The sequence below is a fragment of the Trematomus bernacchii genome, unplaced genomic scaffold, assembly GCF_902827165.1.
Source record: "Trematomus bernacchii unplaced genomic scaffold, fTreBer1.1, whole genome shotgun sequence".
NCBI lineage: Eukaryota > Metazoa > Chordata > Actinopteri > Perciformes > Nototheniidae > Trematomus > Trematomus bernacchii.
In genome coordinates this window covers 12,506,560-12,532,311 of record NW_022987803.1, presented here as the reverse complement: position 1 = coordinate 12,532,311, position 25,752 = coordinate 12,506,560, and the positions used below count along the sequence as shown (strand labels likewise).

General features: G+C 40.1%; 2 protein-coding genes across 2 annotated transcripts; one reads left to right on the top strand and one right to left on the bottom strand.

The window, feature by feature from the left end:
- Window positions 1-5,861: 5,861 nt before the first annotated feature.
- Window positions 5,862-9,559, bottom strand: mgat2 (alpha-1,6-mannosyl-glycoprotein 2-beta-N-acetylglucosaminyltransferase). Its single transcript, XM_034150605.1, has 2 exons — window positions 9,372-9,559; window positions 5,862-7,677 (listed from the first exon to the last, which is right to left on the bottom strand). Exon 2 carries the CDS (start codon window positions 7,422-7,424, stop codon window positions 6,021-6,023), a length of 1,404 nt encoding a protein of 467 aa, XP_034006496.1. The 5' UTR covers window positions 7,425-7,677; window positions 9,372-9,559; the 3' UTR covers window positions 5,862-6,020.
- A 1,386-nt stretch (window positions 9,560-10,945) lies between these two features.
- Window positions 10,946-12,160, top strand: rps29 (ribosomal protein S29). Its single transcript, XM_034150603.1, has 3 exons — window positions 10,946-11,078; window positions 11,556-11,655; window positions 12,055-12,160. Exons 1-3 carry the CDS (start codon window positions 11,017-11,019, stop codon window positions 12,061-12,063), a joined length of 171 nt encoding a protein of 56 aa, XP_034006494.1. The 5' UTR covers window positions 10,946-11,016; the 3' UTR covers window positions 12,064-12,160.
- The last annotated feature ends 13,592 nt before the right edge of the window (window positions 12,161-25,752 follow it).

Sequence of the window (25,752 nt, the reverse complement as noted above, 5' to 3'; positions counted from 1 at the left end):
CATGTTCCATTGGTGTCACTTTATTAAGTGTGTGTGTGTGTGTGTGCTCACCGCATGAATCGATGTCTTCATATAGAAATGTCATCATTAGTTGGGGATAGATCGTCATGCTTCCCTCCACATGAGGTCAGAGGTCAGGCTCGGCAGACACAGCATGAATTGAATAGGTTTCCTGCTGACCAAACACTAACTCGTATCACTTGGCTGGCATCCATACATAAAAGTAGCACCTCAATTACTGTAGTAGCATGGGGCTCAGCTATAGTGTGTGCCAGCATTTGAACATTTGATTATAATCATAGTACTCATTTAATTAGCCTTTATTTATACTTGAGAGATAATTGAAGGGTCACCATCATTTCCTAAAACAAGATGAAACAAATACACTTACTGAGGAGAGGCAATACTATTTAAAAAGAACATGGCCATTATGGCCATTAAACCTAAACAGTTGCATTGGATTTTTATAGCGCTTTTTCCTAATGCTCAAAGATGCTTTACATAAAATCAGAACAGAAACAGTACAAAGACAATTTGACAATAATGATAATGACATGTTAATACAGGAATATTTTCACTGTAGAATAAACCTTGTATTTTACAAATTGGGTTGAATTTGGGGGAAATTAATTCAAATGTAAACCAAATACAGTCATGTATGACAAGTACAGGTTTGACATTTCTAAAATGTCCATAAGGTATAAGAAAATGTATGTTAAGAAGGTGCTGTATTTTGTGCAAAGCTCCTGGAACACGAAACAGATCAGCACAAGACTTATGAGGTCTGGCTGGCCTAACATGATCAGAAGGGGGGGGGTAAATGAGTCAGTTATTCTATTTAATTGGGTTACTAAAGGCCTGCCACACAGGTGTTTTCAGTTAGCAGCTAATTAAGCCTCAGCAGGGGAGCTGTGCTGGAAATGACATGAGGAATAAAACCAAAGGCCCTGCACACTCAAGGTTCAAGGTTCTTTATTGTCAATCTGACATAGCTACAGAGTAATTATGCAGTTGAAAATCTTATGTCACAGGCTTCTCCAACAATGCAACATAATAACATAACATAATAACAATAAGAGCATGAGCAATACAAAAATAATAGTTATAAAAATGAAATAAAGTTATGATGTGGAATAGTGCAGTATGAGTCTATATACAAGTTATTGGAATGATATATATATATTAGGTATTAGATACATACTACTGAGTAGCAGTTGAATGTTTGATGTTGTTTCAACAGTTCAATTTTTTAACAGTCTCACAGGGTTTTCACTAATTCTAGTTGATTAGAATTCTTTTAAATGGACAGTGTTCCCCAAAATCAGAAATACATATTGTAGATTGTTTGAGTTGCAGAGTTTTGGAGATATTATCCATTGCTCAAATATGATGCAAGTAGATGTTAGCACTTGTCTAGTAGTGCTCAAGGCGGCAAAAGAATACATTGGAAAAGCTTAACAGCAATGTCTCTTTACCGAGATCAGACCTTGTTGTAAACAGTTTCATGTAGGAACCTTACTGTCTTTACAAAAATATATTAGCTAACCTTAACGCTCACACGAAACAATCAAAATGAGGATACATTTTTTTTGATTGAAGGGTGAACTGTCCCTTTCGCTGGTCATGTCCTGACATGATTGCACCTCCATTAGGAATGAATTGAACTGAAATGAGTCAGTTATTAAAGGCCCTGCCACACAGGTGTTTCCAGTTATCTGCTAATTAGACTCCAGTCTTTAGCCATAATGGAAATTACATGAGGGGTTAAACCAAAGTCCATGTATTAAGACCCTGCTCACTCACACAGGTTGTTTCAGTTATTCGGACTGATTAGACCTTTTTCAGTTGGGTGGAACTGTGGGGATTACTGAAGGTCACCAAAATGCATCTACTGGTATAACAGTTAAAGGTGTAATTTTGGTAAATCCCAATCACACACAGTTGGTACAGCCCTGAGAAGGCCTAATCAGCCATGTTAAGTGAAACCACCCTAGAGGGTGAACCAAAGTTGTCTAAGGTCTTTAATAAAGGGGGATTAGAGTGCTTTAGGAGAAAAAACACATACAAAGGAAGATTAATAACATTAATGCATGATTATTAATTATCTAATGAAATACTAAATAGCAGTATTATAGTCACAGTCATGTTTTTCTGCATTGCATATACTTTTCATACTTTATATGCATTTTCCTGATTCTTCTTACATACTTTTACCTACCATTTTAATACAGGACTTTTACTTAATAAATAGTGTTTTTGTAATAGTTATCCGAACTTTTACTTTTGAAAGGAAATAAACAAATATGACCAATACACAAACATTTCACTTACCTGACCTTAAAGAGTAATGTTAGCTGATATTACATGTATTTCTCCCATGTAAATGACTACCTTTAGACTTATTCCTAATTTGGAGCATGTTTGGGTTACAGTGGCCAGCAGGGGGCAGTATTGCTCAGAGTATAGAGATCTTCCTCATAACCATCAGATGATCTTGCATTAATAAAAGTATTCACTTGATCAAAAGGGCAACACATTGTCTACATATGAATATCCTGTTGTCTCCCTATTTACCAATGTATGCCTATACTTCAACTTACTACTTCATATATATTTGATATTCCAAGTGGGGAGTAAAACTGCACCTCTATAATTTATGAGTGACTTTTTGAAGAAACACGAGCACTCACAGCCATTAAAACCGTCAGCCTTTGGCATCAGGGGGGATGAAGAGGTGGGGGGAGTGATCAGCAGGCCGGAGAGGCCCGATCAACCTGTCAGGGTGTCAGTCAGCACATGATGGGTGCTGACTGACTGTCTGATGCCGCCTGAGCCTCACCAGTCAATGCTGAGCTGGCATCAATCAGGATTGGAGCTTAAAGTGAGATGTTTTACATAAAAACATCACACCAACAATAATACACACACTTTTATGTTGTTATCTGTCTCCAATGTACCTTTGCTGTCAACCACAGTTATTCATTATATACAAACCCAGCCATTTTGTAGAGCAATCAAAAGTCTACAGTGAAAGCTGGGAAAACAACTACATTTATCTTGCATCCTCAGGGAAATAGTTCCCACTTGATAGGAATTCAATGAATTGAGAGAGAATCCCATTGCCTCGGTTAGCCCCTGCTTTAATGTTCTCAGTGATGCAATTCCATCGTCTGCATGCCTCTATATATTGACTCAGAGTTTTGTTTACCTAGCAATGTGTGCAGCGGCTATGAATGATTAATATACTCCCTCAGTGCTTATAAGCCTTAAGAATGAGCAGGGGTCTATGTGTTGGAAAAACCTGACAGTTTCAGATAATGGGCTGGGAAAAATAAATGAGTAGGAGACAAAAGTCTGCAAAAAGGACACTCACTAGAATCAGTGATGGATTTTCTTTGAACAAACAGATTTAAAGTCAGATTATGGAAAAACACAAAAACTAAAAGCTAGGTTTCCACACATTCCAAGGGGATATTCATTAAGCCCATTGTTAAGACCTGAGGTCAGATCTGAAGGAATGAGTCAGGAAGTAGGGATAGTATGCCAAATTAAATGGGAAACTGGAACCCAAGCTCCTTCTTTAAAATGGCTGTTTTAGCATTTGGCAAATGGGTGTCTTGGACTCCAATGTATCAAGTGTCATTTCCTCACCAGCACCTAGTCAATTAAAAATAATTAGGCAACCACCTGTGTATCTGTGAATAAGGTAATATTGAAAAATAAGCATCAGGAGGTACTAATAAACCAATGGCTAATTCCATTTTTATGTTGTAGTTAATTAAGTTAGTGTAGTGAGTAGTCCAATATTTGTTCTCCTTTTAGCTCTGTTTTTAGTATGCACACAATGCTGAACCAAAATCCTCTTTCTAAACTGTCTACCGTTTTGTGCTGAGCACCAAGCGTTATTGCTAGAAAACGTTTGAAGAGCAATGATGGTAAACCAAAACAACAAGCTGAAAGATAATAAAATGCTCCATACAGCTGAGTGAAATAACTCTGGGGTGATAGTTATAACTAAAAATGACTATTCACACTAAATGTAGTAATTGAACACAACAAAGGCGATAGCTGATTTACATTAAGTTAATATAATGTCCAGGTTGAGCGGTTATCAGGTTAATGAAGTTGTTTTTATACATTCTATGAATCACACCCTACGTGTTTTGACTACATTCTGCTGCAGCTTGTTATCATTAGCTCGCACAGGTGTAGATGTAGGACAGAAATCTTTATGCTTATACAATAATTCATTCAAATGAATGATTCACCCTGTGGCTATACCACAAGGCACATCATAAGTCATGAGTACATTGGAATCGAAACAGATAAGAGCTTGTCTTTTCAAACATCTCACCCCCTATATTAACCTTGGACTAAATGTATTATCTGTGATTGTATGTGTCAATTTCCTTGGTTTTCTCTACACATCTGTATATTGTCTGATTGTCTTGTTTCCCTCATTATTTTATGGTTTACTGGGCAGTAAGATAACAGCACCATAAAAAGATTTGATCCATAATTTGAGGATTTTTTTTTCATTCTTGCTCTCAACTGTTAAACTAAGTAGAGCGTTTCAAGGGCTCAAGCATCATTTAAGCATTATTCACCAAAAATCAGCACAGAGCCATTTCCTCCTATTCTCAATTCTATTCTGAGCCGTTTCCCTTGAGGTGCGAGCCCAATTATTGGCCCTCTAGCACAGGGGCAGCTGCTCAAATTGTCACATGACCTCAGCACATAGTCCCGGGTCACATGTCTGCACACTGTATTAGGAATAAGAGTTCACACATTGGAAATATGAGCAGATTGTGCTGTGTTTGTAGCAGAGGGTGCTTTGTAAGGCTTCATCAGTGTTGCTCAGTCTTGTGTTACTGTGCCATTGATACATGCCTTACATTTGTCATATTTAATTCATGTGATGTTTAGGTATTCTACGTTGAGAGCTCTCTGAAAGGCCCTATAGCGGAGTATGCCAGAGGATCTATTTAATATGAACAGTATGAAGAGTCCCGTCAGCGATAACATTGCTGTTATTTGAGATTTCGAACACTGTGCAGAAGTGATTGTTAAACATTGCCGGATGGGGGAGGGGGGTGGGATCAATGCAGCATCAGAGAAGCCACCGAGCTCGGGCCTCAGCGGAAACCATCGATACCGAGCTGGGTTCCAAGCACTTAAAATGTAAATGCATCTTCAACAGCCACAACACGAACAAGAAAGTTGTATCAGTGTCTTGGGATCTCTCCAGATGCAACGTGGGCATTCATCTGTGAAATCAAAATCTCTGCACAGAGGCCCAGGTGCCTGATATTGACGTTCTGGCTTTCCAGTGGTGCATTGCAACAAAATAAAACAAATGCTGACCATACACTAACTGTCAAACATTTCTATACGAAAAAAACACCAGTTTCCTCTTTGAGCCCTATCATGCTAGTATCATTTGCATGTTTTTTTAATGCAGTGTATCTAAAGTGACATCCTTCCTGCAGTCACAGGAGTAATGAGACTCTTGATGTGCTCTAGAAACCTGTTGAATGAACGCTAAGTGGGGAATTATTTAAATAGAACAAGGTGTCTCAGAGGATCTCCTTTGATCTCAGCAAATGTATGTGATATAAATATCTTCAAATTCATTATGCATGCACAGTGGGACTGCTAGATCCACAGATTTACCAAATGTATGACTGCCCTTCCCAATTAACCACTACTTCAATATGTTCTACATTGTTGGTCAACAATCTCAAAGGCTTGTTAGAGAAAACGCAACAATATATTGTTTAGCATATTATTGTTAATTGCAACTTACAAAACGAAGCAGACTTGCCAGGAATCACTTAAATAACTTGACGTAAAAACATATGTATGTTAAAGAAGCCAAAAATCCAACATTCGTCTTTATTTGGAACAGTCCGAGAAAACAGGCAATATGAAGAATAGTCCATAAAGATTTACTTTTAAAAGGCTTTTTTTCTTATAGAGGATGCAAAAGAGACAGTAATATATAATAGTAGCAATTAAGGTCACTGTAATCGAACATAACTCTTGCAGAGTTCATGGTCCCTGATATCTCCCCAGCCCCCGTTTTTCACATGTGGGGCCACCCCCCCGGCTCCGTTGGCTGGCAGTCTCTTTGTTATCAGGAGGTTCTTTGGGAACAGCTGGTTCCCGCTGCTCTGGAGGATGTTATCTATCTTGGTTTTCTGGCTTATGGGCATGCAAGCAGTCTTCTTGTGGTGCATGCCGCAGTCCCCGGCGTGGAAAACCCGGGGCGCCTCACTGACCATCACCTTCCAGTAGGAGGGCAGGCAGGATACCGTCAGGTGCTGTAAGGACCAGTCCCAGTTGTAGTCGTCATAAGTGCAGAACGTGTCGGTGCATTTGATGAGCTTCTGGTACGTCTCTCTACTCAGAGCCATCCCCATGTTGTGCTCGGTGGACTTCCAGGCCTTCACCTCCACCCTATTCGCTTTGCTGGAGTAGCCGATGTGGCTGTAGCTCCCCAAGGAGAGGATGTCACAGTCTGGACACTGCTCCCTCTTGAGAGACGACATGAGCTTTAAGAGATGGATAAAGTCCGGGGACATGTAGTGGTCCTCCTCGATCAGCAGGACCACGCCCTTATGTTCCTTCAGAACCCGGACTCGGTCCCATACAAAGTGCAGCTTCCACCACCAGTGGTGCTTAGTCTGGGAGAACTTCGCCTCGCGGTAGTGGCCAAATGAGTCAGGGTACTCCGCGTTGATGCATCCCAGCTTTAAGGCGTCATTTTTGGGAAGGTCTCTAGGGCAGTCCTTAGGGTCGTGTCCGGGGAACTCTTCGGGGTACAACTGGATGCTGAAGGGGAAGAAAATCTGAAGTACCTGACAAAAGTCAACAGAGGCCACCACTTTATTTAACTCGGGAGACCAGTAGTCATGGCTGAATATCAGCAGTATGTGCTCCACCCCTCTGACCTTCCGCAAACTGTCCACTAATAGCTTCAGGTAATCCGGTCGATTATGGACCTGAACCACCACAACCAGATCGTCCTTCTGTCGAACCGCCTTAAACTTTTCCTCATTTCTTATTGTCTGGTCAAAGTTGAGCTGGAAGACAATGCTGCGGTAGACTAAAGTTGTGTTATCTGTCTCCAGCTTGGGTATCTTCTCTTTTTCCTTTGCTTTTTCTTGGCGTGTGTCATTTGCATGTATAATGGGGGCTGGGGCAGGTGCCTTGCTGACCGCAGCGGTGGCTTGCACCTGGATATGATTGTTGATGCTACTGCTGCTGCTCACGCTGCTGCCTTTCCTCACCGTCTCCACTTCCTTGGGGAGCGGCCCGCTGTCGCTCTTCTTCTGCCTTCCACTGCTCCAGAAAGCTAGGCCACAGATAACAACCACCACAGTCAGTATCACCACCTTCCTCTTGTAGATTCGGAATCTCATGATAGGGGGTCAGCCGCTTGCGCAGGGAGAGAAGTTGCAGGGAAACAAAAAGCCCAAATTTGAAATTGTGATATTGTGCTTTAAAAAGGGGAGCAAGCCTGATTAGAAATAAGCTGATATGAGGCTAATAGTTGGCAAAATGAAGGGTTGTTGTAAACATGGGTCCCACTGGAATGTCATTGATGCTGGATGATAGTTCCATAAGGCATGGCGGTAGCTGGGAGGCAGCAGGGTAGCAGTGTGCATGAACCACCTAAATGAAAAATAAATCAATCAATACAGTCTGGTGCATAGAGGCAGTTAAGGCTGAGCAATAGAGTGCCACAGTGACGCGTCCTAAAACCCGGAAGTAAACACCTTCCGGTTCCTTCGACAAAAAACCAATACAATTTCTCCATAGGATTTTGGAAAATAGCTCGAAATAAGGTCTGTGGTTGACACAAATTGAAGAGACAGATCCCGTTTTGTTCAGCCGGATAATCTCCACACGTCTACCCTACTTTTATAATTTTCTAATCATAAATCTATCGATTCGATTTATTGCAATTGCATTGGTTTTTGTCGAAGGAACCGGAAGTGGTAAAATGCTAACTTACTTTTTTAGGACGCGTCACTGTGGCACTCTATATGGCACATGTATGCAAATTACAATAAGAAACATGTAAAATAGAGAAAATAATCATATCAAAATTGTACAGAATCTAGAACTAAAAGGCACAAGTAAACAAATCATCTAATTGATCAATTATCAAAGTGTTTGTGATTATTTGTCTGTGTATAAAGTACCAGACTAGGCTAATTGTTTCAGCTCCACAACTCAGCAACTTCCATTTGCTAATGACAACCTCGAGATGCATTGGAAACCTTGTCGGAGCAAAACAAAATCCGATAAGTAATTTTGTTAGATTTCAATTTAGACAGCAGAAATCTGCTCTAATGGAAGCACACTTACAGCAATAGAAATTATTTAATTTCCCATAATAGGACAAGTCACTATGAAAAAGTATCACTAAACCACATGCATATTAAAATGCATTACTGCTGATGCATCTGTTCCTCTCAAGTTATATCATCAATGTTGATTAATTCTCCATGCTTCTTTATGTTCCTTTGCATAAATCTCTGTCCTCAACTGCATTATCAATATTGATTACCCCTCTCTGCTGAACAAACCTCCATCTTTTCTTTGTTATTCAATTAGTGGGCTTCCTACGTGAACCTTGTATCTGTATGCGTCTTCTCCCCTGCCTATTCAACTGAATGGTCACTGCCTTGCACTACCACTATCGGCATGTTATATCTATTAGAGTCTATGATAATGATGATCAATACATTTCAGTTGGCTACAATAAAACTCAAAGTAAACCGGTAAGCATGCACTTTAAACATTTACTTTATCTATGCATTTATGGCTGATTAAATGGCAAAGCTATCTGACCCATATAGCTGATGTACATGACTCTATACGATTTTCTCCGTTGAATGGATTCCATACAGTTGAAGCTCGCCAAATGAAGTGAATCGTTTGTTCTGCAGCTAAACAGCACTTCCGTTGTTATCCCTCGTATGTGTTATCTTATAACCTGAACTGCTTTTAATCGAAAAAACAGTGTCTATACATCTTATTGCCTTCTCTACTAAATGTATTTTTTAATGGAAGCCTTCTTCCCATGAGTTTTTCTGTCCTGAATTGGCCGCTGTCAGACACACCGAGCCAACGACAGCTTTAATCGATTTGAACACGATATAACGTTACCGTTATTTCACCGACTGATAGGAAACACTCTCAACTAAAAACAATGTTGTCGTCGCAGCTTTCCTCTTTTTACTGCGAGCATCCTGGAAATGCTAAGTTAGCTTCGGCTAGCAACTTACAGGCAGCCCGACCAAACGGCGTCAACAACAGCGTCCATGGCGAGCCACAACAACCGTGTTCACACTGCTTACCTCAAACGGGAGTATCCGTGCGGTCCTTTCAGCGAGAAACATCAGCACGGTGGCGTCCCATTTTCCTCCGCACCTTCATGGAAGCTGCACGGAAACGTAACTACCAGCTAGCTGTACAAATCCCAAATACGGAACCAGTGCCTGCCGCTGTCCCACAATGCATTGGTCCAGAGGGGGGCACCCAAGACACCCTAAATATCATATATCCCTGCTGCTGAAAGTGTTTCTCATCATAGGGGAGATGGTTTACTATACCTTTAAAAGCTTCATACTAGGTCCTATTATAGACATGTTCACGGAAAATCCACCCTAAAACTGAATTTTGTATATAGTCTCCCTGAAATTATGGCATCATTACTGTAAGTGATAGGATGATTTTTTTAAAGGTTTTCTTGTGTAAAATTCATACTGACTGACGTATAACTTTATCCTGTATACTGACACTATACAAATAATAAATTATTTTGTGTCATATTGTATATTATTCATATAAGCTTTGTCATTTAAACACCTGAACTTTTTAAAGAACATCCATAAACATTCATCTGTTTGCATCTTGCACATTATTTATCTAATATCATATTCCATTTACTTGTATAGACTCTTCTTGCACGATTCTATTTTATTTGTATTTACTTGCACATCTCAAATAATTCTCTTGCACTATTTTATCCGTTTTATCTGTTCTATGTACTAGATATATTCATGTTGCACTTTTGGAGGAGCCTGTGACCTAAGTTTTTCATTGCCATATCTATACTGTAGCTAACGTGCAAATTACAATAAAGCCTTGAATCATTAGACACAAGTTTAAAAAACATTATGATTACGTTTGAGCAACATTCAATATCACAATTGCATAGCAGCCTACGTGGTACATAAACACATACAAATATGAACTGACAATGTCTGTACCAAAAATGTACAACCTTGTCCACTTCTGGCAACCATTTATTTAAATTATACACTCTCTTGTTGGTGATACTCTTTTAAAAATACATGAATACTTCTTCAATATGATGTAACACCAAAGGGTAGTCATTAAAAAAATATTGCTGAATATTTCACAACAGAAATGTGCCAAAATAAGGTCAACACTGTTGTGTGTGTGGAAGAAAATAAAGAGACTCATTTTTGGGGGGCTTAATCACCAATTATATTAGCTCTAGAATAAAAACCATGTATTATTTCTTCATTAGAAAACAACATTTTCAACCAAAGTGCATGGTATTGTCTTTCACAGAATACTGTCGAATTTCAGTTTGGTGGAAAACAAGTCATAACAAATATTATTTGTTCCAAATTAGCCCTACTTAAGAAGATGTAAACGTATGAAAAACATTAGTTTGTCATATACAACCTTTAGTTTTCCCCCTAAAATGCCTTTTGTTTATCCAGTTAACCCAATTTTCATAACAGAGCTTCAGTATATGACATTCTTAGCTATTTAAATGGCCAGTGCACTCTGTGTTTGCTGTAACGCCACCTCCAGGCCATTACACTCCTCTCTACATGCAGGAGTTCTCTCCATCACGAGAGGGCACCAAACAAAAACTCCACAGCCGGAAACACGTAATCTGAAAGCTTCATTTGCGCACGCGCAACAGTTATTCTTCCTTTCCGACGCTCGAGCGAGAGAGACAAGATGGGCCATCAGCAGCTCTATTGGAGTCACCCCAGAAAATTCGGCCAGGGATCCCGATCCTGGTCAGTTTTGCCTTAAACGTGTCATTTATCAATATATGTGCTAAAGCGGGGCAGTTTTGAGGTATTTGTAGCTTCCCATACTTTAGAATTTAGCACCAAATGTGCACCGCATGGGAGCTCCTGCCGAGCCAATATGGCGGTAGAAGGATGCCCCGTGCTAACCTGTTAGCACTAGCATTTTGTTAAGTCAGCCTCACCTCGTTTCTGAAACAATACAACTCATTGAAATACAAGAGGGCTAATATGTTCAAATTGAGTTCTGGTGAAGTTTCTCGTTAACTTTCTTAATTTGTAATAATGCTAACGATATGCTATAGGAGCTTACACCGTTCAATGATATTAGCTGTGATGCGCACCAGCTTTGCTGAGTCTATAAACTTCCGCACCTCTAGTTGTGTGAAAGAATGTGAGTAAAGGATTATTTTACCTGGTATTTCGAATATAAGCGAATTAACCCCATATTCTTCTGTATTTCAGCCGGGTTTGCTCGAACAGACACGGTCTTATCCGTAAATACGGGCTCAACATGTGCCGCCAGTGCTTCAGACAGTACGCTAAAGACATCGGCTTCTGCAAGGCAAGTATTATTATGCTTTATATCTGATTTGAGAGGTTATCCAAATGTTATCATTATCCGATAATGTTGGGATACGGGCAAGTAAAGTTACAGGCTCAATGTAAACAAAGTAAATGCTACTGCATTGAAGGTAAAGCACAATAAATAACAGAAATATGTTGGACTGTTTATTACTAGTGTCTTAATTTCTCTTATTGCCTTGTTTATGCTGCTGCCACGCAAACATTTCCCAAATTGGGATCAATAAAGTACTTGTCTATCATTTACTGAAACGTTATATATACATCTTGTTTGTACTGCACTACAAATGCAATGAATGATGGGTTTTTAATATCCAACAATGTGGACTACATATTCTGTACACCTGACTAATGCATTGCTTCCTTTATTTTCCCACAGCTGGACTAAATGTCACGTCCTCGGATGGGTTCAGTCATCTCCGGAAGGCTGGCCGAGATGGGATAATTAGCACTGCAAATAAATGTGTTCTTTTGACCAAACTAAATCTTTTGTGGTGGTTCTTTCTGTACACATGTCAGTGACGTTATAGCCAGGAAAGATGGTTCTAAATAACACGCTTAACAAAGATGACCCAGTTTTTATTGGTAGACAAAGACATTCACTTACAAATGGTTATATCTTAATACAAACTAAATTGGCCTTCTGTGATTTGCAATACTTTGATACCATGGCAATCTTTAAGTCATTGCTAGAGAAACAAAAAATATAATATAAATGCTGTTGACACCAGTGGTAACTTCCAGATGTCTTTGGATGCCAAACCCATGTTGAAACTAAAAGGCTATATTTTGTTGAGTAGTATCATTTATCAGAATACCTTTATTCGTTTATAGAGGGGAAATGTACATTGTTACAGCAAAAGCGAAGATGGACATACAAATAAAACACTTAGAAAGGGCATGCACATATTTTACATTTAAAGATCGACTCTTAAAGCAACATTTGAGACCTGTTTTACAAGAAATGAGAAGTACAATTGGCAATTGTCTGAATATATTTTTATCTTTGTACTAAAGTATTATCAGCCAAATGTACTGTAAAAACAAATTAGCATTTTCATGTAATTTAGTTCCTAAATTTGGAGCCTATTTTGGTACTCAATACTAATGGGTAGATGAGTAGTATAGTACTGCATCATTACATTAAAGCATCTTGTCAGAAAGTAAAATGCAAGCACATAAGATCTTTGGAGTTGATCTTTGGAGTTAGTAGCATTCAAGGATTATTACTGTTGAAATTCTAATTAAGAATAGTACTTTGTGACATTCCACCACTGGAAATGTCCAAGCACAACTGATCTCTGCTGTACATAATTATAAGCGGCACAGCAGTAAAGAGCAATGGATTAATTTCTAAATCAGCATGTATTCACATGAAAGTCATGCCCCCAAGTCACATCCAGAATTGGCGAGATGCTGAGATATTGGTCTTGGTCAAAAATAGGGAAATTTGATGGGCTCCCAGTTGTGTGGCCCATTGCTCGGTACATTCCATATTAGGCTACGACATTTTAAATATTAAGCTCAGCACTAACATGGCTAACAATTTTGTTCTATAATTTCTCAAATCTGTTCTCAACAATACAATGAAAGATGCATCATGGCATGTGGGACTCTGCAGATCCTTGACCAGTGTGGATTTATTCAGATATGTCATTTTATATCTGTCTTTTAAACAGGTTAGGTGTGAAGCACTAGATGGCAGCAGCACTTCATGTTCATGATCCAACAACGGTGTCAATGAACTAACACTAGCACATGCAATCTTTATATTCACACAGTGCATGCAGATGACCAGTTATATATATGTTATGCTTAATTAAGGTTGAGTGTTAGGTTTCAGATTCAGGTTTACAGGAAAACAGCACTCAAGAGAGGTTACTAGATATGCTGTTGGAAAAAAAACACAATTTGAAAGATTGATTTATCCCTTGGATTATTTATCAGGTGGAGGTTTGGGTTTGGTCATGTTTAATCCAAGGCAACAAAAAATGTTCGTCAAAATCCTGTTTATCATAAGTAACAGATATTTTTGTGCTCAACTGCATTACTCTGCATCTTTCTCAATCCCAAATGGGTTAACTAAAATGTAGCAAACATTCAATCAGATCATAACAAAGTGAAAGTTAAACAAATACACCATGGACACTTTCAGCACAAAAACAAATAAGTGATACGACGGATAAAAAAGAAAGTGGTGTAGCATTTAAAATCCTATGTACTGTTTAAAAAAAAAAATCTAAAATGTAAGCAGCAATGCACCAACACACAGATAAAGAAAAAAATCAATATTATGTATGTGTTTGTTTTGGCATTTTATTTTCTGTAAAATATGTAAGTGTGCATGATATAAACTTAAAACTACAGGCATAAAGGGGCTTGTAAGGACAGGCTGTTGTTTGGACGCAGGGAGATGAACCCACAAACGCTCCGTGTTGCATCAGTCCACTACGGAGGCGGCTGAAAGGTGTTGTCTTTGATGTTCACTTCACATCCTTGTTTTGTATCACCATGTGTATTAGTCCTCCTGAAATGCTGCCTTCTATTCACTCCACAGACAAGACAAGCGAGCGAGAGGACATGTTGAAAAGTCTGTTCCATCCAACATGAGCCCTCTCAACAAGGCCCTTTCTTCTCTGTCTTTGTGTGGCCAGACCATTTCGCTGGTCTTCTGTATGTCATGCTATTATAATCTATTCAGAGAGTAATGTCTGAAGTATTTTCAGAATCAGCTTCAATGGCCAATCTGAACACATAAGGCACTCGACTCCTTTTTTTCCCGGTGCTCTTTATGTATACATATATTGACTTAACGGCTTGGGATAATTAAGCTGGATGAAAAAAGGGTATTTGTATACAAATGATAAGTATACAAAAATCTATATACAATTCAAGTGTCTTAGGGTATTGTAAACCATACAAATAGTACAAGATTACTTTATGTACAGCATGTAAATGTTTATAGCATGCTGGATTTATATCCTCAAGCCATGATGATATATGTACAGTGGGGCCTTTGGGATAAAAGTGTTTCTCGTGTCTGGTGGTTTTTGCGCTCTGTAATAGTGAATATGGGCCAATATTTTATATTTTATATTTTATATTTTATATTTTATATTTTATATTTTATTTTATTTCTATTCCTGTATATTTTGTTTTATTGTAAAATGCCTTTTATGCTGCTGTAACAAAAACAATTTCCCAATTTGGGATCAATAAAGTACGATCTATCTATCTATCTATCTATCTATCTATAATTCAAAAGCAGATGGCCGTTATTTGCATGATAGGACACCTTTAACCTCCTCACAAAAGGTGCGAAAATACCTTCTTTCAGCCTCATTCTGTTGTTTGAAATCAGGCTGAAAACAACGACAAAATTCAACTTAATGATTCTTTTTTTAACCCTCCTCTTATTTCTCAAAGATATTATTATATGTATCGTCCCGTTTGCACAAGTAAATCTGAAGTAAATAAATAAAAAACTAATACAAACATCCATAGGGATCCATTTTCGAAAACTAAAATAATTTAGCTCAAGCAACATTAGCATTAGCAGATAGCAGTATCTCCTTGTTTCTGAGCCACAACATAATCATACATAAATACAAAATAAAGAATGTGTGTGTAGTGGCCTTCCCTGGTGTCGGCTCAGTGAACTACTATAATAAATAAATGATCAGCCTTATGTGTGCAGGTATTGGCCCAGTTTCTCAGTGTACCACTACTTTATAGCACCTACCGGAGTTACTGTTGGAGGACAGGTTGGCACTGGGGATTTGCAGTCCTGACTGTCTGTTTGGTGTCCGATCCAAACCAGACATTGATGGATGTGCAGAGAACAGACTGAATTATTGCAGCGAGAATTGGATCAGCGGCTCCTGAGGCAGGCTAAACTTGGTTAGGCCTGCTGCAGGATGTGTCATCTTCAAAATTCAGCAGTTGAACATTTGTGTTTTCCTCTCAGAAACTCAGATACTTACCTCCGTGACTGGATTGCAATCGCAATAAATGAGAGCATGGGCCGATTATGAGAAAATAGGGCCCTGTGCACTAACATGCAAAAGGCCCCAACACATATTCTTATTTTTGTTAGCTTTTTGTTGTTTTTATACCTCTCTGTGTGTCTCTTTATAGTCATTTTGAATATGTTTGTAGTGATTTTGTGACTCTTTGTGGTTGTTTTGTCCCTTTTCATGGTTGTCATGAGTCACTTTCTGGTCTCTTTGCAGCTGTTCTGCATCTCTTTCTAGTGTTCTTGGTCTCTTTGTAGTTAATTTGTTTCTTTGTGGTGATCTTGAGACTCTTCCTGTTTCATACAGGTGTATTTGATACACATCTTGTAGGTGAAAGCCAGAGGGGCCCATGTTCTCCAGCAGGTAAGTATTACATTTTCATAAAGATTGGGGAAAACTATTATAATTTAAGCAGCAAAAACATATCTCAGCCTGTGGGATCAGTTTGGTTTGTTTGTTAGTTTCAGTGTCTGTTTGTCAGCAGGATTACAGGAACATGACTGACCTGAATGTCATGAAACTTGGCAGTAGCGTGTAGCACTAGCTACTGAAAAACTCATAACATTTTCTAACACATTCACGATAAACTGATTCCGCTTATGTAAACGTCCTTGGTGGAGGTCTGTGCTTTCTGAGTGCCCTTCCAGTTGACACCTATTCCAACAGTGGCTGCTTATGTGTTGCGGCACTGGAATGTACATGTGGAGAAAGAAATCATTTGTTGCTCTGAAAGACTCTATGTGTGCACCCATGTATGCATGTCAAGCAAACCACCTTATAAATATATAATTGTGTGCACGCTGTGGTAACAACCACATCTTCACACTGAGAGTAAACCTGACTAAAACACTAGCTCGAGCAAATCAGAAGGGAGCGCTTGTTTGATGGCGCGGGACCTCAAAGTCTCAGTGCTGCTCTGACTGCCTGCCAGGCACATCACAGAGGCTTTCCATCCATCTCCGAGATTATAGGGAAAATAAGTGAATCCAACATGTTACGGCGCTCTGTTGGCATGGAAACATTCCTCTGGGTTTACCTGCTTTCAATTGTTAGACCAGAGAGGCACTTCCCGCTGCAAGTTTCCTCAAAAGAGCTGTGAGCAAACACGCGGCTCATTCACGCTCTCCCTCAATTTCAACTGAGTGGGTTTGGCTGAGTGATGGCAAATACAAGAGAAAAGAAAAAAGAGTGTAGTAGCCGGGGACGGAATGAACAAACAGGAAGATTAATTGAAAAACAGAAAGAGGTAACAGTAAAGGCAGGAGCAGTTTATTCTCACTGTGGAATCATGCAGTGACTAAGAGGCCATGATGTAAGCAGCTCGGAGTATTGATAATTACTGCATGTTTTGTTCATTCATTTTCTTTGGGTGATAGCAACTGGAGAGGTTTAAAACATCCTCAATGATCCATGTATTTCTCTAACAGTGATATATGTAGCCATAAAACCAACAGACTACAGTGTTTTCCAGGATATTGTCTCCTGTTTCTGTGTATTCCAGGAGGCTGAGCTTTATTACAGTCCAAGCTGACTACATTGTTCTAGTAGTCCTATTTGACTGGATAAATTGAGTCAGCTAATCTAATTCTACCACAATGGAATAAGCATTCCCCTGCTCCATAACCCTTCTTTAGGCTAGGATGACATTAGACCTAAACATTAATTTCTCTATAGATTTCAGGGGGGGAAGATGATTGAAAGAGAGAAACTGCTCAAGAAATGCACATACATAAGAGGTGGTCCATTTTTCACTGCATTCTTCAGGATAATGTAACATAAACTGGATCCACACCCCGCCAAAGTAAAAGCGCTCATGGTGATCGCAGCAGGAAACGCACAGGTGTGATTAATAACCCTAACGGTGGCTGCGTCCCATTCAGGTGCGCTCGTTGAAGGCCCCTGCTGCATTTTGGCCCACATGACTTACTTGGACACCTAAATGGGACAGAGCCAGTGTTAGTGTAATTGGTTACACCTGTTCCTCCCCTGCTGCAAGGACAAATCAAAATGGCTGCAGTGAAAAATACCTATTTTCTGTTTTCGTTTATCTCCTCAGGTAGAGCCGCTTGACACCACATGACAGAGGCGGACCCTTTTTCAATGTAACGGTTTGGAAAACAAAATGATTTCCTAATTGTGCGTTAATGTTATGTTTATCAGACTTTGTTCATTCTGGATGATGGCCCTGAGCTTAGTAGAAGCTTATTCCTAAGAAGTGGAAATCATTTGTGGTCTGACTGGCGGTACTACAGGAAAGATATGAGAGTCAACAAAAGCATTAGAACTCTGCCGCTGAGAACTATAAATATTTATAGCAGATTTCAAGGCAATGTGGCAGAACTACTATCGGGAAGGAGCAACAATTCCATTTGTATCCTTAGACTGTTGTTTACCATGTTAAAGACACAGTAGTTAAGACTAATTTGAACCCTTTTAATTATCCTCTCCACTCTAAAATGTGTTATTCTTATTTCCCCTAAAATCTCTGAATTTGAATATTCTCTCTTATCTAAAAATGATCACTAAAGGGGTGTTTATAGTAACTTTGCTAAAGGGGAAGATCTCTGTGCACTTCCCTAAAAACTGAGATTAGAACAAAAATGTCACAATTGCGAATGCTTATTACAGTCGATAGGCCTATACAGGAAATTACTTTGAATTAGCATAGTAAAGGTTTTTCATACTTATCTCCAAGAATCAGAATCAGTTTTATTAGCGAATAGGTTTACACATAGGAATTTGCTTTGGTATAAGTGGTGCATACAGAGACACAGAAACAAGAATATGTAACCAAAACAAATAAATGTGTACAATTATAAAAGGTAAGACTATTGCAACAAATGAAAAATAAAGACAATACTTACACAACATATAGTTATGTAGGAAACTAAATATGACAATACTATATTCAAAGTGGCGTGTTATGCTGATGATTGATTTATGCTGATGATTTAAAAAAAGAGGTAGCATGGAGCAGAAATGTTCAACATGCAGGATTTCCAATATTAAAAAGAACAAGATATTGTTCGCATGTGGGTTAACACAAAGTCTGTGATTTTTCCATTTTTGAAAATGAGGGAGAAAGGGAATTTGCTTCCAGCTCCTATTTTGTTGTTGTCTTTTTATGTGAAAAAGCCATGTTTAACAAAATATGAATTATAGCAGAGTATTTTCACACATTTCCCCAACATGTCTGGAGGGGAGCTTCAAGTTTACCTTGCATTCTAATGTACGTACATCAAGGGGGAACAATTAAACAAACCTAAGGTAGAGAGTTCTTTTATTGACTTACTTTTTTGTAAGTTTGCACACTTTCCAGAACATATCAACAAGAAAGCAGATAATTGATCCCTGAAGCAAAAACAGCAGTATTCTAGCCAGGACTGAACCAACACAGAGAGATGACTGGGGAATATAAAATGTCGCACCTGTTTGAAAAAGTTTGGAAGATGATGTTCACTTACACCTCTTAGTCGCTGTGTAATTTCATAGCTGAATAATAAGCGCTGAGCCAGAAATGAAAAATGTGTTGCTTACAAGATATGACAAATAGAAAAAATATGCAGCTTAATGCTTGTTGGTATTCAGCATGTACTATATTGGTTGGCACAAAGCTAGATTTCATAAATTACCCTGTGCATGCAGAGGAATCCATCAAACCACCGCAGAGTATCAGTTATTTTCAAAGCTACGGACATGTGGCATTTATGTCCTACACATAAATGAGTTTGAAAGAGAAATAAGCTGTCACACAGATTTACATGCACGCCATCTTCTAACAATTGTTATATACAGTATACATTAAAATGGGATTGAGTTGAACATCTTACATTATCTGGTGTGACACCAACCTTCACAAGCAGTGCAGTTAATAAATCACAGTGGAACAAATTCCGCAACACCAAAACATACCTGAGGGGGCAGTGTTGCACCATTTAAAATAGCAGGAAGAGGAAGCATGGAGCAGTTGAAGGTGAGGTGACAGGAGGTGCTGTGATGCTCTCTGGGGAGGAGCTCTCTAGTTGCAATGGGGGAAGAACAAGAGAGATGCAGAACGGTAAGAAGCAGCCTCCATCATGCTGTCAGCTCAGGGCATATCTAATTGAATACGCCATGCCATTTGAAGTGGAGAATACATACAGCTGAAGCAGACAAGAAAAAGCAGCATAGGGCAGGAGAAGCGGGAGGGCAGCCTTCGCCAAACAAAAAGACATATCAAAGGAGTTAACACGGGAGATGTTCAAACAGATCGCCCTGATCTTTGCTCTGTGTTCGACATCTCCCAATGTCTCTATGTTTCTGCTGTCGGTGGCAAGGTGTGAGAGGAGAGGAAGAAAGTCTGCCATGAAGGGTGCTTTTGAGGAATAAGAGGAGGGTTAAAAAAATAATAATTAAGTTGAATTTTGTCATCGTTTTCAGCCTGATTTCAAACAACAGAATGAGGCTGAAAGAAGGTATTTTCGCAACTTTTTCGAGGAGGTTAAAGGTGTCCTATGATGCAAAATGCACCTTTTGATGTCTTTTATACATAAATATGTGTGTCAGTAGACTCACAAAGTGTCAGAAACTAAAACCCAAATCTCTAAAAACGGGGGTACAACCGAGCTGATCCAGATTTGCGTCCGATATGACGTAATATCCGAAATGTGGGCTGGCTTTACACCCACGGCCCTATCAGAAACGTCGCTATCAGAAACAATGTGCGACGTGTTTTGGACGTAATATGGTCTTTGTTTACATTAGCAAGCATCGCTAACACTCAGAGCTATCCTGTACTGGAGAAAGTATGTGTAAAAAAAGCAGGAAATAAAAAAAGGAACTCACCTTGTGGTAAACCCGCAAGAAAAAAAGCATTTGAGCTCCATATTATTTCAGAAATAATCCTCGTCACAGACCTCACTGCTTGCCTTGCCGCGCTCAAAAGGGGGCGGGCCAGCAGCTACAGTCACAGAATCAGCCCTTTTCTAATAGAGGGCTATGAGGGATGTCTAAAATGCATGCTCTGTTTGGTATTTTGAGCAAAACACATCATAGACATGTTTTTTATATATTTTTATATATATCTTAAACTCATAATATATGCCTAAAAAAATAGCATGATAGAAGATCTTTAAAACACCTGAAACTCTGCTTTTAAGAGGCATTATACAACAGTGGAGGTCAGGGGCTGGTTTTCACTGGCCTGCCACATGTAGCTTAGCACAGCACAGTGCTTAGGGGCAGCCGGGGAAAAAAATATTACTCATAAATGGAAAAGATCAAATAGTGGCATTTAACAATCCGTAGAGAAATGGTGTCACGGAGGGCCCTCGTCTTTCAGCTCTCCTCGGGCTAAGAGGGTGTGCTGTTCTGTCAGCATTGTAATTTATTTCTCACACAGGTCACGGCTGGGCAATCACACCATATTCTTTACTTTTCTAGGTGGTCTCTCGCTATAATCCCCCATTACGGTCTTGCACATCTGAGCTAAAGGTATGAATAGGTATATTCAGACCTTAGGCCTCCGAGAGACTAGACAAAACCGCACAACCTTCATGCAATATGTTAATATCAGCCCGTAACCACACCTGTCAATCACTTCAGTACACTGGTTTGGATGTTAACCTTTTGACTTCACAATACTTGGCCTGAATATGACCCATGCTCACATCTTTCATTACTCACTTTTATGAATCTCCGAGACAGCCTGCGAGGGAGTGAATATTTAAAGGGATTTGCATGAACATTATATTGTAGTGCATATTTACGAAGTAGGATATCCTCGGAATGCTCTATGCCTGTCGCAGGGCAAGATGACAGGAGGAGGAGAAGAAGCAGAAGTGATGGATCGTTGTGCGACTATTTTTTTTGCTACATGTAAACATTTGTTATGCGCCGCTGCAGAATCGCTCCCTCTGAATTCTTGAATTGTTTGATATGATAAACAGATGTTCAAGATGGTGAGTGAACAGCTGCCTCCCGCTGATCTTATTAGGAGTTGCTAATTCTTTCCACTGCGCCTCCAGTTGTGAAACCTCTTAGCCGTCCAACTGTCACACTCTGCTCCAACCTCGCTGCTCACACTTTGGCGCTAGCACTTCTAATCCAGGAGAGAAAATGAACTGTCACGCATGTTCGACTGCCGGTTTCCGTGACAACACCTCCAACTGGTTAGGTTTGGAGTAATGGGCAGGACTTTTTTTTTCTACCCCTCTCTCCATTTTGAATATTTGAAGGAGGTAATTTGGAAGGAGGACGATTCACTCAGCGACAATGTGACAGATGCAGCTCTATTTTTCAGGATGCATCAATGTGCGAATGATGCAGCCGGAGAGGATCAGAGAGAGGAGTGTAAAACCCTCCTGCAGCTCAAATAGAGTGAGGCAGGCTTTTCTGCTCACTCCAGTTGCAGCCCCCTTCTTGCTTATTTTTGTTATTAACCCCACTCCAAGCGTAACCATTACGCCTCTGGCTGTTACGTGCAGCCTCTCGCGGACCGACCAACATGTCAGAAAATGACTGGCATTAAATATGACACACAGTCCTTATGCCATCATTGCAGAGAGGGCCATTTTCCTCTTGAGTGAAATGGAGGACGGTGACGAGTTGATATTGTTTGACAAACAGGACTAATGCAGCGTTGGAGTCTTCTTACTTACCCACAGGTGCTGCTTTCAGAAAACCACAACATGGACCACACACACACATCTGTTCTGTGGTGGAAGCAGTTATACCATTTTACATGAAAGTAAGCGCATATATGCAGGTTTATTAAGCACTTTAAAACCTGCTTAAATAAGAAATTGGCTTCTTTCCCATTGCAAGTAGATGTGTGCCATTTCTTTTCTGGTTTTGTCACGTTTAAAGTCTCAGAAGTGCTGGCTGACACCAAGCAGAGTTAATGAACGGGGAAAATGTCATAGTGGTAACTTCTTTTTTGTGCCTGTTACTTATCCAGTCTCTTTCAAACTGTCAAACCAGAGTTGGTAATTGCTGGAACAGTGAAAGGACTTACACATATGGTGGTTTTGAGTAGAGCATATGGATTGTTGGTTAAATCTACCTTAGGGAGAATGTGAGAATTTCAGTCATCTGGGAGGGACTCGAAGTAGAGCTGCTGCTCCTTCGCTTAGAAAGGAGCCAGTTGAGGTGGTTCGGGCCCCTTATACGAGACCAAGGGGTAGACCCAAGACCAGTCATAGGGATTATATCTCCATGTAGGCCTAGGAACGCCTTGGAATCCCCGAATCAGAGCAGCTTGATGTGGCCAGGGAAAGGGACGTTTGCGGGTCTCTGATGAAACTGCTACCTCCGTGACCCAACTCAGGATAAACAGTGGCAAATGGTTGGATGGATATTGAGCATAATATCATAGCATCACAGCATCACAGCAGAAAAGGGGCGAAAATTAGCACCAGAATGCAACTGCCGATCAGATTTGGAAGCAATTCATTCATACCCATGATTGCTGTCAATCATAAGTCATAATTTCGATTGTAGCTTTTCCAAGTAAAGACTAAAGCAATCTATTTGTGGATTTGGTGGACATTTTGTCTAGTTGGGCGGGCGCTATAGTTGCTACTGAAAGCTGCATTTAAAAAAACAGCAAGCATTAATTCATGTTGCCTGCCTTTAAGTCTGCATAAATGGCCACTTTGGGCACTCACTGCTGATTATGTTCTTATGAAGTGAATGCCTCTCTTATGGACACCTGTGCTGAGGTTATGTCTGTCCAGCCTTTCAAAGCTGAAATGTGATTACATGTTCCTTTGAAGGACAGTGCTATATAAACCTTTATTATTACGCACCATCATACACTGCATTCTGCGCAGCTTTATTCCCTGTAAGTGTTTCATTTTCCCTGGACTGCAACTCAAGATTTTTTCCAACTCTTCTTGGATCTCAGGAGTTTAAATCACTTGGTCGCAGCAAAACAGTTTGTTGCCCCCAGCATTTACAAGTATGGGATTAAGAAGTCACGCAGTAAAGGATGACATGGAACATTGTTGTTTGGTGCTGAGATGTGTCTTTCCCTGTAGATTCACTGTCTGTTCGCCTGCGGCAGCATGACCTGCCCACTCCTGGCTGTGCCGCTGCTGCTCTGGGATCCTCTCTGCGTGTATTGATTCCAGCCTGTCCGCCCACCAGAGGATCCGATGCCAGTTATCATGATGCAGAGTCCACATATTTAAAGCCAGAGGGTATCAGCAGACCAAACTCTCTGATTGGCGTAATTTAGAGCGATAGGGATCCGTTAGAGCCACGTTACAATTGATTAGGTGTGTGTGTGTGAATAAACAGATCGAGAGATCAATGGAGACAGGTCAATAGAAATTATAAGCATTTTAACAAGCGCCAGTAAGCGACAACACAACTTAAGAGCTAGTATGGATTGATGCCAAGGCCCTATTTTAGCTTAAGGAGTGGATACATGTCTCAGTAAAACAACTTAGTGTTTACTTTATGTTCTGCCTATTAGGTTTTAAGTGTCATGTAAATAAGGATAGACTAGTGAAAGAGGTGGGAAATATGATGTTTTGGTGCAGACATGGATCAAGGCTGGAGTAAATCTTGACAGCGTATATGGCCAGAGTGTGTCTGAGCTTGGCCAAGCATAAAAACTAAAATGTCTATAAAACCACCTTTTGGTTACGGCGCGAGGAGCTGGGAGCCCAATATACCTGATTGTAGGTCTAGATTTTATTACATCTACCTGAAAATGTCCTTCAGTTTTACTGCTCTTATTACTATGACTGCATGCAAGGTTATTATGACTAATACTGCTATCACTACACCTTTTCATGAATGACTGGGGGCTCTTTTATTTCTTCTACAACCCTCCCCTTGCTAAGAAATATTTTACAGTAACCAGCCAATGTGTCTGACTAGATTTTTCTCCCCGGCCTACACATCATTTTATAGAGAGATATCTTTATTAGCCAATTTACATAGAACTGGTGTAACGTTGGCATCTCATCATTCACTTTCTCCTTCTACGATAGGCCGCTCTACATCATTACACTTGGATTTGGAGTGGTGCTCAATCAAGCCTCAGGATGTTAATAAAATATGCTGGTTAGCAAGATGAGATGAATAATCGCAGGAGTCAAGTATCATTTCCAGCCCCAGCAGGGTGAGGGTACGTCACACTTCGGGGGGGGGGAGGGGGATCGCTCTGCGGCTCCAGGCCATCAGGGTGGTCTCAGGGTGGCCGCGATGGTGGCGATGTAAGGGAAGGCAGGCAGGGCCACAGTGCACCGCGCGATAAGGTTTCTGCACCGCTGTGGACCGCACTGGGGGATTGTGGGGGAGCTCTTATCAGTCTCTGTCAGGGTCTATCAGCATCTGTCATGTTTACTCCTCAGGTGTGCTGGCTGCTGGCTGACTGCTCTGCCAAGGCTCCTTCATATCAGCCAGCTGAGAGCTAACCGGGAGCGCAAACAGAAACCCACCCACTGCTGCTGCAGACCAAACCCTTCTCGCTTTTTCTATATATAAACCTCTTTTTTCACAAAGTTCAAAGTTACATTCCTTGCTGTCTCATCCTTCCACATCTTTTTCACTGAGTAACCTCTCGATCATTCACCTGTCTTGGAGAGGGTATGGGGTGAATCATCCCCTAACAGGATATCACATCTGACTTAAAAAATGGCTAAGATTTACTCTAGCACATTTTGGGTTTTTTCCAGTCAAGTAGCAGAGCTTCATCACCATTAAGTCCATTTCCTGTAGTTGCAGTGCACAATTGCTTTTCTGCTCTCAGAGGAGCTAAAATGCGATTTCCAAAAATGCCAAAGTGAGAGAGCAAGGCAGAGTAAAGGACTAAGAGAATATGAATTTTTGCTTGTGTAGTTAATAGTCGCATACAGGATGTTTCTGTGTGTGAGAAAGACACAAGTGTGCAGAGAAAGGTGAGAGAGAAGGTTCAAGCTAGAGAGAGCAGGAGATTTGAGAGAGATTGTCAAAATGTCGCAGGTGGAAATGTCAGCAGTGAGGTGGAGAGGAGTCAAACTGAGCGAGAGCAGGAGGTTGAAACCATAATTAGTGTCTGTGAGTCACTGCGAGAGGACCTGTGTGGTGTC